Source organism: Eucalyptus grandis, chromosome 8 (assembly GCF_016545825.1).
Source record: "Eucalyptus grandis isolate ANBG69807.140 chromosome 8, ASM1654582v1, whole genome shotgun sequence".
NCBI classification, from domain to species: Eukaryota; Viridiplantae; Streptophyta; class Magnoliopsida; order Myrtales; family Myrtaceae; genus Eucalyptus; species Eucalyptus grandis.
The window spans coordinates 47265210-47280302 of NC_052619.1; the positions used below are offsets into that span (position 1 = coordinate 47265210).

A 15093-nucleotide genomic window follows, 5' to 3' on the forward strand; every position below is an offset into this window, starting at 1 on the left:
TACTTATTTGAAATTTATATGGATTGAGAAAGCATCATTTTGCATCATTGTTACATGAATTTCACTGAAAAAAAGGAAATAAAAGAATAACGAGCGATTTGAATAAAAACCTCTCGAATTTGATGTGGCACACAGAAGTCACTAAATAAAATTCTTTCACCATAATGGAATTAAAACGTGAAGTCCATGTGATCGAACTTTCTCAATAAATCAAAATTACTTTTGTGGTTGATAGGTATTGAGGCACTTTTATAGATCTTCCCCGTCCTTCGACAATCAATGATCAGTGAACCATAATCTAGATCGTCTGTTAAAAAATCTTTGAAATGTTTTTGAAGCGTGACATTTTGGACACAAGACAAAACAAAATTCTCTAGATTACGACATTGTCAAGTCAATCGATCAAATCCCTTGAGGGATTTTGGAAAATCCATCAAGTATATTGAAGTCATGCCTTTGATGTGGCACAAAATTTACATGTTGTTTTGATGGATGGAGTGACAAATTAGCAAAGTAGGAAGCAATCACTAGTCACTATCCCTTTATTAGGGTGATCTGTTTCCGAACGGTCCAGTTCCAGCCCAAGAACCAAAAATCAGACGTGGTTGTAGAACCAAACCAATTTATCCGATTTGATATCCTGATGGGTAAATGGAACTAGTGGCCCTAGTCCAATTTACTAGTAAATCCCAGGTTTGCTAATACAAAGATCTCCACCTGACAAGCAACACTTCTTATATACAAATTTACACCTCAGTGTGCAAATTATCTCTGGACTAGGCATTATATCCGAGGCTTAAATAGATATAAGTACAAGAGAGGGTATGACATGATGGTGTAATGATACATGTGGCGGGCTATACTAGACAACATGATGGATGGAAAATATTCGGTATCCAAGTTGCACCAACTCAGCAAAATACTAGTTCATTTAGAAACGTCAAGCCCCCCTTGCATAAATCTTCCTCTTCCCTCTGTCCATTACTTTTTTCCTCCCCCTCATTTCTCTCTCTTTAGCACTTGCTTTTTCCTCATCTTCTCTATCCCTCATGTTCTCTGTTTAGCACTTGCTTTTCTTCTTTCCTCCTCCGTCCACCATGGCTAGAGCTCAAGCCTGAGCCTGAGGCTCATGGCTACTTTGGCCATGGAGTTCGGCCTCGAACCTGGAGCTTGAGGTAGCCTTGGTCACTAGTTTTGAGCTCGGCTTCAAGCTTGTGGCAACTACCACTTGAGCTTCGACCTCGTGGCCATGGTTGTCCAAGCTTTGAACTCTATCCACGGTCGCTTGATTGAGACACTCGAGGACATGGATGTTCAATATGGAGTTTCCAGCTTCCATTGTCACAAAGTTCGAGCTAAAGCCTAAAGTTGCTAACTTGAACTCGAGCTAGAAGTAAACATGGCGGCTTGAGCACGAGATCGCAACCATGGTTGCCATATCTTGTACTTACAATCATTACCACTTGAGCTTTGACATCTTCACCATGGTGTCACTTGAGCTCAAGCTCGCAGAAGTCCTGACCGTTAGAGCTTCGGGCGTGTGGCTATGGATGCTCCATGGGAAAAAGCAACGAGAAAGATGAGGAAAAAGCAAGTGACTAACAACGAGAGAGGAGAGGAGAGGAGAGGAGAGGAGAGGGAGGAAACCATAACAAACAAGGGATAGAGGAAAATTTATGCAAGGTGGGTCCGACATGACATGTGTCGCCCAATGAATAGGCTTGTATTTTACTTAGTTAGCACAACTTAGATATTCAATATTTTCTCAATGGATGCCCGGACACATGGTGGAAAACCTTACAAAGAGAGCATGCGATAGAAAATTCTAGCCAACAAGTAGCTTGCTCGAATTTTCAATGGACTTGTTCATCTTTGTGCTAATGACTCCTTAGAAGGTAGAAAAAGTTTGAAGAGCAAATCATAACAAGACCCATCACCCTACTCTTCCAAGAAAAAGAGGGTTTGTGGTTTGTTTGTGAAGGAATTAAGGACTACATTTAATTTTTTTTATATTTTACGGATTTTTTATAAAATAAAAAATAATCAATCCCACCTAGGTGATCTGGGTGGGCAGTTCCATCTTTGAAATTGAACCAAAATCCGGTTTCAATTTTATGAAGCCATGAAACCGTGACATTTGGAACCGCCCAAAACCAGCCAGTTTGGTCTGGTCCGAACGGTTCCTTTTGCCCACCCCAATCCTTATAGATATTACTGACGGATGGGCTTGAGCCGTAATTTTGGCCCGACCAGAGGATCCGGGCCGGGCCGGCCCAGCCCATCGACCACCCGTACGTCGCCGCTGAATCGGGGCACGTCCGACACAAGATAAGCTGGAAAGTGGTATCTCCTGCACCGACCGGAGCGACCCGGAGAAGACGACCGTCGCGAAACCCGAAGCGCGACTTCTGCTCGCCGGCGATGGCGGAAGCTCTCATCGAGCTCGAGCAAGTCCTCAGGACCAAAAAGGTAACCGCCGACGGCCTCGCCCTTCTCCCTCTCCGGTGCATGTTTTCGCTCGATCGTGTCCGATTCCGCAGATTGAGCTTGGATTGAACCTTCATTTTCGCTTCCCGAACGTTCGAACCTCAGTACAATGTCGGGCGGCGAGTTCGTTGGGTTTTTTGTGATCGCGTGTGAAAGACCCGATTTTGAGCGGTGCGTTAGGACTGATGATTGCGCAATCGCGTTGGGTCGGTTTTGAAATTCCCCAATTTTTTCTGCTCAGGTGACGATGACTCTCGAGGAGGCCAATCTTCTGTCGGCGTGCAAGTCGAAAGCTTTGGACAATTTCGGGTACGGCATCGGGCTCACCTCCGTCATCGTATGGGCAGGTTCGCATTTCGCCTCAGCTTATGATTCTTTGTGGGCATCTCTAGGCAGAAGATGCGGATTAGGTGAATTCGTATGGGTGATTTTAGGAGGGCTCGGTCTATTGGGGATCGACCGTTTTTGAAGTCGCGACGATTTGGGCTCGTTTACTATCTCTTCCTTCACATCTTATCCAATTGCATGAGAGAGAGGGAAGGGTTGGGGGGAAATACTAAGGATTTTTGGAAATTGAGCATCTGATTGCTTAGAGGGCTTTGTCACTATGTTGATTGCATCCTTGGATTTCAAGTAAAAATCAACTGGAATGTATCTTTGAAATACAGAATGCAGGTGCTTATGGTCGATGCAAGGCTGGCTACACAGAGTAAGAGTGTGTCAGATTTGGATAGATACATCGGATGATTATCAATGCCACTGTACACTAGACTGAGCAGCATGTCTATTTTAGAGCAACGTTTTCAGTCATTTTTGCTCCTTCAGGTCTTTGATCATTGTACGGTATATCAGATTGAAGACTACTATATGAGATATACACAGATTTAGAATTTTGGTTTTACGTTAACACAGGAATTTCACATTGCTGATATGCCAAGATCCTATTTAGAGAGATTTTACTTTGTTGTATTGAAATGCCTTCTAATTATGCTTGTGCTGCTTGAATATAAGTCGATGCAATTTGGTGTCTAGTTAATTTCAGCACATATATGCTGCCATTTTAGTGTCTTACACTTGGCCTTGGTTATCCGAAATACTATCTGTTATATGTTATAACTCCTACTGACCAGCATCACTAGTCACTACCCCGAGTTGAGTACTATAAAGAAAGAAAAGATTCTCCAAAATTAGGAATGACAATTATGTTCTTTAAGCCACTAACCCGATTAACTCTAAGTAGATTATAAACAAAAAGGTTTTTCAGGAAAGAATTTCACTCACCTTTTTTTTTGGCCCAACTCGCATTGTCATCGAGCATTTCTAACTGAGTTACACTGAGTTTTTACAATTTCTAGGATTCTTCAATGAGTATTGATGATTCAGAATTTAGATTGTAGTTTCCCAATTGTTTTACTTTAGGAAAGTAGATTCATGTTAAGTGGCAGATCTAGGAAGAAAGTTTGGCAATAACTGGTGTGACTCTATTTTTAGATGTTGACCTGTTAGAGAATCAATAGAAAACAAAACTCTGCCAATGTTAGCAAAATGACATCAGATTTAATATTAATTCGTCGTTAAGAATTTAAATGATAAGCATTGTTAAAATAAATGAGGTATGTGTCTTGTGAATGGCAAAGCCTAAGATAACTTATTACTTTGGTTAATATCTACTGTGATATACAAGAAAAAGCATATGAGAGCGAGACTAAGTTGCACATGACCTTTCAAGTCCCAAAATCCCCATTCATAGCCCTGAAAAGATTTCTATATGGGCTCTCTCTTTGCTTATAGAAAAATATCCACTTATCATGTCAAATGGGCTTTCTTGAGTGATTTCATGTTTCCTTTGCTAAGAGGGCAGTTTAGGATTCTGGAGGGCCTCGACCCCTGCTCTTCTCCTCTTTTCTTTCTATGGTAGTCTCTTGATGGTCAGCACATTTCTGCAGCTACAGGGAGGTTAAATCATTTGCTACGGGTTAGCCTGTCAGTAGGTAAAGGGACTTTTCCTGTTGATTGTGGTCATTTAGTTGATAGCTCTATTTGACACTAAATGTCTCTTCATTTTCTGTGTAGGATCCGGTTTTGCCTGTGGTTTGTGGAGATTGTCTAAGTCATTAGATTCTTGTGCTGACCATATTCTTGCACTACATGGCAGTCGGATGCAAGAGGAATTAGCAAATATGTAATTCCGCTCTGAAGATTTTTATGAATGCCCATGCTGGGTTCTTCCGGTGTCTGCTCTACACTTAAGCTTTTTTTTAATGTCACTAAAGACAATGTCAGGACCTGTGATTTCTGTTCTAAGCGAGTATTGGAACCTGGCTGAGTGAGATTATTAGAAGTAACTAGAGTCATGTTGCTGGTTTTTCTCCCAATTTATTAAAAATAGAGTACTTGCACATGCTACATAATCAAGACGTAATGGTTTCTACAGTTGGGAGTGTAAGTATTTTTTGTGAAATTTGGTTAAGAGCATTGGTCTAGCTTGTATTGGGATGTTCAAATTGTTTCTGATTAACCTCTAAAATATAAATAATAAGCCTTCCTTTTTTTCTGTTTATAAAGTTTGAAATTTTTTTGGTATCACCATGGTGTAATTTTTTACATTTTAGTTGTGCTCTAAAGTAAAACTCATGAGAAATGGTATCTTCATTCTTGGACGACAAGAAAAGGCATGCAAAGCTTTATTGTCATATTTCTAGACATTTGCAGTGTGGGGTCTTCAACAATATCTATCTTTCCCTTTCTCTGCTGCCATAGTAATGCTATGTGGATTCCTTGTCAGTCATTGATTGTCAAGATGAACTGCTCTGGACTCACTAAGAAGTTTACCATAGTTGTGTATTTTGTAAAAATCATGAATGGTTTCTTTGTTATGATGTTTGGCCATTAGGTGATATCCTTAAAAGCACACCAACCAAAGATTGATTTTTGTCTTAATCCTGAAGTCTTCATTTGTCACCTTGTTTGTTCTTCACGCATCTTAATTAAAGTTTTAAACGTGCATGCACTGCCTTAGTGCACGTGCTCATTCACATGGGGCCTCCACATACATGCACATGCAAAGGATTTGAAAATGCGAACTCACAAAGATGTAATACGCACCTGCTTATGTGTTGACGCAGGAACACACTAGTGCGATCTTGATATTAAGACACTTGGTTAATTTCATCTTTGGTCATTCATGGCATTTTAAAGTTGGAACTTCTACATGAGCACGAGAATTTGAGGAATCACTAGAAGTATTGGTGTGGGCAAAACATAGATGAATTACAGAAAGAGTTGTTCATTTGCGCTTTCAAATTCAAGGTGCATGTTTTTTATCCCCACAATCCCACCTATTGTACCTAATGTTGTAACTCCACATTTGTGATGAGATGGATTGGTCATGTTTGGTCCTTTGGCTTCATTTGATATACTTTATTTCATGTTAGTTAGACTGGCGCTTGCGTTCATAACCAGTCTCTTAAATTTCATTATTTTTTGTGCCACAGAATAGTGAGGAGATATCATCATGATCAAGGCAAAATGCAGCTTCTGGCAAGGCATTTCTATTCTGAGCAAGTATTTGATGATTCCACTTCAGATCAACCAAGGTTGAGGTGGCGTTACCGGAATAGTTATAGCGATGTTGTCGCTTATGGCCGGTTGACCCATGAAACTGACATTCACAGTGGGAGGAGTCAACAGTTGCATGACAATGACTTCAACAGAAATACGGGGAACAATTCCTATGGCAGTCCCCAGAACGACTCCAAAACCAACTTGGCTGACTTTGCGAGCGACGCTGACATCAATAGAGCAGACTCAGAGTTGAAACGCAATTCTGTGAGTAAAGCGACTGACGTTTTTCTTTGGGTATTATTTTGCCACCTATTTCTGAGTGTAATTTTCGATAGCTTAAGGCACAATCTGTTTATTGTTAAGAAAGATTCCCTGATGCACATAAGTTTTGATTATTGAAAATTTCTATCAGTTAAGCGTGTCTAAGTTCTGCTACTATAGTGTAGGAAAAGACCCTTGGCAAATTAGTTTCAATGGCAGAAAAGACATAATCAAAAGTAGATTGCAGGATTATAGGAGTAAGACATAATTAATGCGAGCCCATGCTGCATTACTTGCACTGGTTTATATAAAGAAAATTTCCCAAGTAATCTAAAATTGAGTCATTTTCTGTATTATATAGTCAACTTTGGTGCTTCGATTTAAATGAAATACCATCCACCAAGGAGTCTATGTAGCCTTTCCTGCATACAAGAACATGCTACGGTCAATTGCATGAAATTATCAGTTACGTGGCAAATATCTTGTAATGACGACAACTAGAATTGCTGTGGGCTGCTCTATTGAAAAACCCCCCTTCTCGCAGTTGCAATCAGTTAATACAAAATGGTGTGTTTAAGGGAAATCTGCTGGCAGCAGCCTTGTTTTACTGACATGAATGTGTCAGAACATCACCGCGGTACATTCCTCCATTACACTGAATGTTTATGTCTATGTCATTTAGACCTCTCTGTCCATTACCATTAACATGAAGCCTGTAGCTTTTGAGCTTCTCCTAATGTTGTATATCGCCATGTGAAGATGATAAGTAACAGTTGCTAGTTTTGTTAACAATCAGAATTGCCAATGCGTCATGCTGTGTCTGGAGTTTGAGATGTGATAGCTTTAATCTGTTCTTAATACGACACCATCATCATGTGGTCTAAATTTTGAGAAGTTCTTTGCTTCTTCCCTAGTCCATTTTATTTATGGTTAATAGTGGTCCAACTCATCTCATTATAGGTGAGCTCTGGCGTTGACGTGATTGGCGACCCTCTTGATTGTATTTTTGGAGGTGTGATGACAAAAGAGGAGATTCGTCGTCCAGCTACCTCAAGTGGAACGAATAAAGTTCCCCTGCAAACCCACAGAAGATCAAGGCGTAGACGCCGGATGCAAAAGCCGGAGGTTTCTCTTGATACTTAGCCTGATGCATCTTTGTGCTGTTTGTAGTCTAGGAGAGATTTAAGCCTGTAGAGGCTTTTAAGCTTTGGAAGTTTGTAGATGAGCACATGACCTTCGGCATGTGGAAGGACTTAATAATTCGTTCATGGGTCAATTTTTATTCACCTGGAGTTGCTCTTATTTTTCAGATTGCTGGGCTATAACAGCAACTGGTGGTAGCTTTCCCTTCTCAATCTCAGTTCCTAAAGTTGGTTGGGTCTGTGTTTTTTAAATCACCTCGACTAACCGAGAAAGAAATTCAATATTTCGAGATGTCTAGTTGCGAGTAAAGCTGCTAGTTCTGTGAAATGGTAGCGATGCAACATGATTGCAGCATGGATGAATCTAGAGGTGTGGGACCAATTGGTATTAGGACCAGGAACTAGACCGTACCATTGATCCGGTCCAATCCAATGAAATTGATGACTTATTTTTTCCATTACTTCCCACTACTTGAAAATGGATCCAGATAATGTTTACTTCACATTTTACTAATTATTTTGAAGAAGTAATAAAATAAAGAAGCATATTTAGTCGGTTTGGTTTAGCTTGGTTTGGTTTTCCCTTGGAACCGAGAATCGGACTACTCGGACATTGATTTCATTTTTAGGAACCGAAAATCGGTCCAACAATCTCCGGAACCAGATCAAACCGGTTGGCTCGGTCCAGTCCGGGTGGTTCTTGATTCGGGTGGTCCAATTTGCACATCTACTTGAATCGAATGGAGGCCATTCGCAATGTACCTTTGTTTGCTTGTGACTTCTGAGGCATGATCGAACTGCTGTGCAGCAGTTCATCCTTTGAGCTGTTTTGAAGTGCGAAAATAGAACATTTGGAAAAACAAAAAGGGTTGCTCTATAAGTCGTTATCAATTTCCATCATTGGTGACCTATTGCTTAGTTTTGTGGCCAGAGACCCGTGGCTCAGTTGAAATTCTCTAGCAACTGTACTGAACCCGAACAACGAGCCAAGCCAAGCCGTCTTCTGTCAAGAATACGCTAAGAAAAAGATGGCCGTTCCTTTTCACCAAGCATGCATGGGACCTGCGTACATGCCGCGTCATTTTCAAGTTCCAGAGCTTTTCAACCGAGCCTTTTGCTTGCTTTCCTCGCGCGAAATTCGTTGCAGACCAAGCTCGTTTCGGCAGACGACGCGTGTCAAAGCGTGTGGGACAATGGTCGAGGCGATTGACCCGTCCGAGCTCCCGACAACGTTGTAATTTCGCGTTGCCTAGCGCATTGAACGAAAGACGAGATCTTCTCGGCATCCCCGTCACGAATCCTTCGGTCAAGGTAAAGAGAGAAAGGTAGTCCACGGTCGTCCGCCGATGCGGTTCGCATTGGTCTGTGGAGAGCGAAGCCGCGCATCGCAAGTAAAAAGGTTTTGCCGTCCCTGTTGCTGTCTCCACGAAGGACCCCACCCTCACGCGTTAGGCAAATTTAAGAGAGTTGAGGCCTTCGTTTTTCCTTGAATATTTTTTTGGTGGGTGTTTGTGGGTTTGAAGTTTTTGGGAGGATTCGCCAAAATGGTTCGTGTCTTTTCTAGGAAACATCCTCGCAGCTTCATATATTCTTATTCCAAGTGCCCATCGTTGTCGATCGAAGGGAAAATTACAAAAACGAAAAACAAGCCTTCAATTTATTTGTAGTTGCGTCAGTTCGATTCAAAGCCTTATAATTTGAGTAATTTAATCGTACATATTTTAAAATTTTGTTAATACAGTCCATCACATCAATTTTGGTCGGAAACTATTCAAACAGGCGTGGATCGTCCTACCTAACTTGGCATGTGGACAAAAATTTTCATATTTCCATTTTTTTAAATTTTAATTGTTTTTATATCATTATTTTATTTTCTTTCTCTCTTTTTCCCCTTAATCCTCTATTGGTTGCCAAGCAGCCAGAAAAAGGCAACTACCGACAAGGGTTGCTCTTGCCGAAGGCTAGCGAGGGCCCGCTTTGAACAAGGCTCAACTCTAAGTAGAAAACCTTAGGATTGGAACATACGGACAACTAGAAGGACACATGGTAATTTTGGGGGGCCACCCTCGGGCAAGGTCGACCCTTGCTGGCTGTACCCATAGACTAGCGAAGGAAGAAGGAAAAATAAATAAAGAAAAGAAAATATAAAAATTAATAACTATTAATAAATTAATAAAATTTATCCGTATAGAACGGTTAACATTCATGTCAGTGATTTCCAATCAAAATTAGTATAATGAACTATATTTGAAAAAACCTAAAAAAGTTTAGGTTTAAATTGATATAACTAAAAGATTTAATACTAATTGGCATAGGTGCGATGCATTTAGCAGGCCATGTTCCGTATTCACCAGGAACTCCATGTAGCATTTGAACAAGAATGTACGGAGCGCTGTCTCTTTTAGCTTTCTGCGGCACATGAAACATTCGCAAACATGTCAAGAAAATCCCCACGCTGCATGATGGAAGCATTTCGCTCTGCTCACGGCTCCTTCGGGAGCGTACCGCATCCAACCCCACACGCACGGACCACGAGTAAGTAGAGGCAAACAGCCACGCCCAATAGGTTTCGTGACATTCGGGCAATAGCGACACGGACATGTGGCATCATCGCGACCGTTGAATCTCGCATCGAATGGTTATCACCCTGTGCAATTATTGTGAATATCTCTTTTGCGAGCTTGATTGATGTGGACATGGGCTGATGGTTACCAATAATATCGGAGTATAATCCCCTTCAGTAGATATATGATTCAAGACAAGCACGAGTATAATCCCCTTCTATGAATATATGATTCAGGACAATCTAGGTACATACTCAACTTTATAAGAGCGAGGAATGATCATGGAAGTGAGAGATCTTGAATAAGGTACGGCTAGTGCCATGCTTTTAAAATGGTGAAGGAGAGAGAATACCATCTACCCATCAAAAGGTTCTCAAAATTTTGAAACATAGAACCTATTATGCATACTGGATACAAGGTTTGTTCGAGTCTACTTGTGCTTTTAATTGAACGATTGCATTGATCACAATTCATATTTAGACATGAAAAGATTGTTTCCTAAATTTTATAACATAGAACCTACCATACATACTAATTTTAGGGTTTACTCAAGTTTTACTTATACTTTTAATTGAACGATTGCAATTATCATAATTCATATTTAGACATGAGAAGATTATGAAATATTAACAAAATAAAATTCTCAATCATAAATATTGTCGGAAATAAAAGTTCAAATTAGTGGTTTTCAAATTACATTTTCATCATTGTGTTAAGTGGTCTTATGCCTTTCTTACCCCAAAAGTGAACTCAAAGGCTAAAGCTTGTTCTCATACTTATAAGTCGACCGCTGGCCTTGTTCATCAACTTCAACAATCTCCGCCTAGCCTAAGTCGGAGAAGGAACAATCCATAACTCTCTTGTATGAATATTGGATCCAAAGTTATTGGCAAACTGAGCTCTGACATTAATGTTGGGTGATTTTGGGCATTTCTTACTCAAAGAGTGAGATTTTCCATTATATTAACAGACTGACCATCAATCTTTTGGACAACTTCAACACATTGAACGTCATGAAATACTACAAAATTATGTGAAAATATACAATAAGAAAAACTAAAAACCTTGTTATTGAAACATATCCATTAAAACATGTTTCTCAATTTTCAGAATATCAAATTAGATCAATTCTTAGATTTCTTGTTCTACCCTAAAATTATGCTCATATCTACTCGATTTACATGAATCGGGTTGGATTGTCACAATCATGAAATGCGCTTTTCACATGGTCTTGCTTCCACGACCCATCTCGTGCGAAGCGTCGATCTTGTCCATGCGAATCGATCATGCTTCGGACTCACTCGAGCACTGAAGTCCCATCAAAGCTATATTATTATTGCTTTTACTTTGCCCCCGATCTATCATCCTCCCCCGGATTCTGTTAGTACACATGCTTTGTAACGAAAGCCCCGTTCATGGGCTCTGCTGTTTCCTCTCGAAATAAAAATAATTGAGACCAAAAAAAAAGAAAAATAAATAATAAAAACTAAAAGGTGTTTTTTTCCAAAAGAAAAATAAAAGGAACATCGTAAATATTAAATAAGTTGATGATGGCGCTGTTCCCATTTACTCGTCGAGGGGGAGATCTTGCGAGCCTTGCGAACACGCCGTTGATTTTCTCGTCCGAAACGCGCTTAACAGGAAGTCGGTCAACAAAAACGTCAAGAAATGTTTTTTTTTTTTTTTTTCAATTGAAATAAGTATATTAAAAATTATAAAAATTTATCACGAAAGTGTAAATAATTTTTTAAAAAAGTATAACTAAATCCTAAAAATTTATCACTAATATGCAGTTGAATCTTAAAACTTTCAAAAAATATAAATTCTAAAATTTGTCAATTTAATTCAATCAAGTCTTTCTGTTGATTGTATTTTTGAAAATTTAAGACTTAATTACATTTTGATGACATATTTTAGGATTTTTAGTGTACTTATCCCTTTAAAAAGATAAAAATATTCTCCATTTGTTTAGCGAAAATTGAATTATTCAAAAAACAACAATGAATTTTATTTTTTCATTATGAACAATAATTTACGTCTAGATATTTTCATGAACAATGAAAACGTTTTTCTTTTATTCACTTGTACAGACTACTTGAGTGATGGGATAAATTAGATCCATTTTCCCTTATTGAGTTAGTAATTACAATTATATATCTAGTCATAAATTCGAACCACAATTAAAGTAAAAGTGTGTATTCTCATCATAGTTGATAATTCGATGATTTGTCTTTGTAATTGCTTACGTTTTCTCTTGGGGTGGTTTGTCCAAAGTCAAAACACATACGCAAAGTAGAAATTTGATCGCGACAATTTGTTCAATCCTATTTTTAATCGGTATATAATAATTCGCCTTGAATTTCTATTTTTTCTAATCATTTTAATTGATAAATAATCCGAATAAATGTACAGCCGCATGACACACAATAATCAAATCCCTTTTAGCCAAATACCTTCGGTCTTCTAAATCTTAGTTTATGCTGTCGTTTTCGTGCTAAGCACCTTCCCAAAAGTAGGAAAAGAAAAAGCTAAGATTTCAAATTGATGAAAGAATTTTCGACAAATGTATGGAGTCGAAGGCCTCAGGTGTTCAAAAAGCAAAGAATCTTATCAGTAATTGGGGAAATTCTGACTAGAAGAAATACCCTCTCTTTTTTAATTATTATTATCGATTAGTTGCTCCACTGTGGACGTAATTTATATTAGGGTTAATACCCTGAAAAACCCCAAACTGGTACACATGTGACAAATTTACCTAAAACTATTTTTTTATCATAAAAAACCCTAAATTGGTATACTTGTGACAAATTTACCCCAACTGACCATAAAAAACCCCAAACTGGTAAATTTGTGGCAATTATACCATCCGCTAAATTGGATTAATATCACAAAAAAATCACAAAAATTGTAAATTATGACAAACGAAGTGTAGTATATCAATTAACTGTCACGTGTCATTTAACTTAATTAAAATTTAAAGAAAACTAACAGAGGGTAAATTTGTTACAAGTGTACCCAACTTAATTAAAATTTAAGGAAAACTAACAGAGGGTAAATTTGTTACAAATGTACCAGTTTAGGGTAAATTTGTCAAAGGTATACCAGTTTGAAGTTTTAAAAAGTACAACTAAATCCTAAAAATTTTATCACAAAGGTGTGGTTGAATCTTAAAATTTTCAAAAAATATAAGTTTCAAAATTTATCAATTTAATTCGATCAAGTCTTTCCGTTGATTGTACTTTTCCGAAAATTAAGACTTAATTGCGTTTTAATGACATATTTTAGGATTTCTAGTGTACTTATCCATTTATAAAGATAAAAATATTCTCCATTTGTTAAGCAAAAAATGAATAATTCAAAAAACAACACATTATGAACAACAATTTGCATCTATATAGTTTCATGAACAATGAAAACGTTTTTCTTTTATTCATTTTTACAAGCGACTTGAGTGATGGGATAAATTAGATCCATTTTCCCTTATTGAGTTAGTAATTACAATTATATATCTAGTCATAAATTCGAACCACAATTAAAGTAAAAGTGTGTATTCTCATCGTAGTCGATAATTCAATGATTTGTCTTTGTAATTGCTTACGTTTTCTCTTGGGGTGGTTTGTCCAAAGTCAAAAAACATACGCAAAATAGCAATTTGATCGCGACAATTTAATAAATCCTATTTTTAATCAATATATAATAATTCACCTTGAATTTCTATTTTTCTAATCATTTTAATTGATAAATAATTCAAATAAATGTACGGCCGCATGACACACAATAATCAAATCCCTTTTAGCTAGATACCTTCGGTCATCTAAATCTTAGTTTATGCTGTCGTTTTCGTGCTAAGCACCTTCCCAAAAGTAGGAAAAAAAGAAGCTAAGATTTAAAATTGCTGAAAGAATTTTCGACAAATGTATGGAGTCGAAGGCCTCGGGTGTTCAAAAAAGCAAAGAATCTTATCAGTAATTGGGGAAATTCTGAAGAGAAGAAATACCCTCTCTTTTTTAATTATTATTATCGATTAGTTGCTCCACTATGGACGACTGGACGTAATTTATATTATATTCACATCTTTTAAGTGGCTAATTTTTTTTCTTGCGAATTGGGTTTCTGCATGCAAATATTATATCTAAATTTAGTTACAGTTTCAATTCCAAACATTTTAATTTGATCGATTTAATCATAAACTTTTTGAAAAGTTGTCAATATAGTCAATTTGGCCAATTTTGACCAGAAATTGTTAATGTGGACAAAAATTATTAACTTTTCCATTTTTTTCAAAATTTTTATTAATTTACATATTTTCTTTTCTTTTCTTTCCTCTTTTTTTTTTTTTTCCTTTTATCCTCTACCAATTGTCAATCAATTGGCCTAAGGCAACTACTGATGAGGGTCGGCCCTACCGAAGACCAGCAAGGCACGCCTTGCCGGCCTTTGGCGAGGCTCGACCTTATTGGATCTAGGGGAGCCTCTCCCATGGCCAGTGAGGGAGCCTCAGCAGTTGTATTCTATGGCCGATTGACGGCCATTACCAAGGCCTTGCCATTGGTGAACGAAGAATAAAAAAGAAAAATATATAAATATAAATATAAAAAATGCAAGAAATTTAATAAATTAATATTTTTTGTTCACGTTAGCATTAGCCATACTATATAGAACAACCGATATTTACCTCGATAATTCCAAATCAAAATTAGCAAAATGAACCACATTGACAAAATCGAAAATTGTTTATATTTAATTTGACACAATTGAAAGATTTAGCACTAAAATTATACAATGCAGTATTCCGTATGCACCGGAAACTCCATGTAGCACTTGGCAAGAAGGTACGGAGCGCTGTCTCTTCTAGCTTTCTGTGGCGCATGAAACACTTGCGAACATATTAAGAAATCCCCCCTCTGCATGATGCAAGCATTTCGCTTTGCTTACGGCTATTTTTGGGAGTGTACTGCATTCAACCCCACATCCACACATCCACGAGTAAATATAGGCAAACAGCGACATGGTCACGTGACATCAGCATGACCCTTAAATCTCGTACCGGATGGTTATCACATTGTGCGATTATT

The 15093-nt window shown here is 38.0% G+C and overlaps 1 protein-coding gene across 2 annotated transcripts; it reads left to right on the top strand.

Annotated features, from left to right (window-relative positions):
- The first annotated feature begins 2338 nt into the window (after positions 1 to 2338).
- On the top strand, positions 2339 to 7667 carry LOC104414789. Of its 2 annotated transcripts, none has more exons than XM_018861848.2 (6): positions 2339 to 2469; positions 2729 to 2834; positions 4434 to 4478; positions 4561 to 4669; positions 5982 to 6345; positions 7273 to 7667. In XM_018861848.2, the coding sequence occupies exons 1-6, from the start codon at positions 2422 to 2424 to the stop codon at positions 7453 to 7455; spliced, it is 855 nt and encodes a 284-aa protein (XP_018717393.1). In that variant the 5' UTR covers positions 2339 to 2421; the 3' UTR covers positions 7456 to 7667. The 2 variants fall into 2 exon arrangements, with proteins under 2 accessions (XP_018717393.1, XP_010024263.1); XM_010025961.3 differs by having other exon boundaries at positions 5982 to 6315.
- Positions 7668 to 15093: the final 7426 nt, after the last annotated feature.

Excerpts from the sequence above, each read along its gene's own strand:
- LOC104414789 (XM_018861848.2), top strand. The coding sequence starts at position 2,422 with ATGGCGGAAGCTCTCATCGAGCTCGAGCAAGTCCTCAGGACCAAAAAG. Across the intron at positions 2,835-4,433 it reads CTCCGTCATCGTATGGGCAG|CTACAGGGAGGTTAAATCAT; the intron begins GTTCGCATTTCG and ends ACATTTCTGCAG. Across the intron at positions 4,479-4,560 it reads ACGGGTTAGCCTGTCAGTAG|GATCCGGTTTTGCCTGTGGT; the intron begins GTAAAGGGACTT and ends TTTTCTGTGTAG.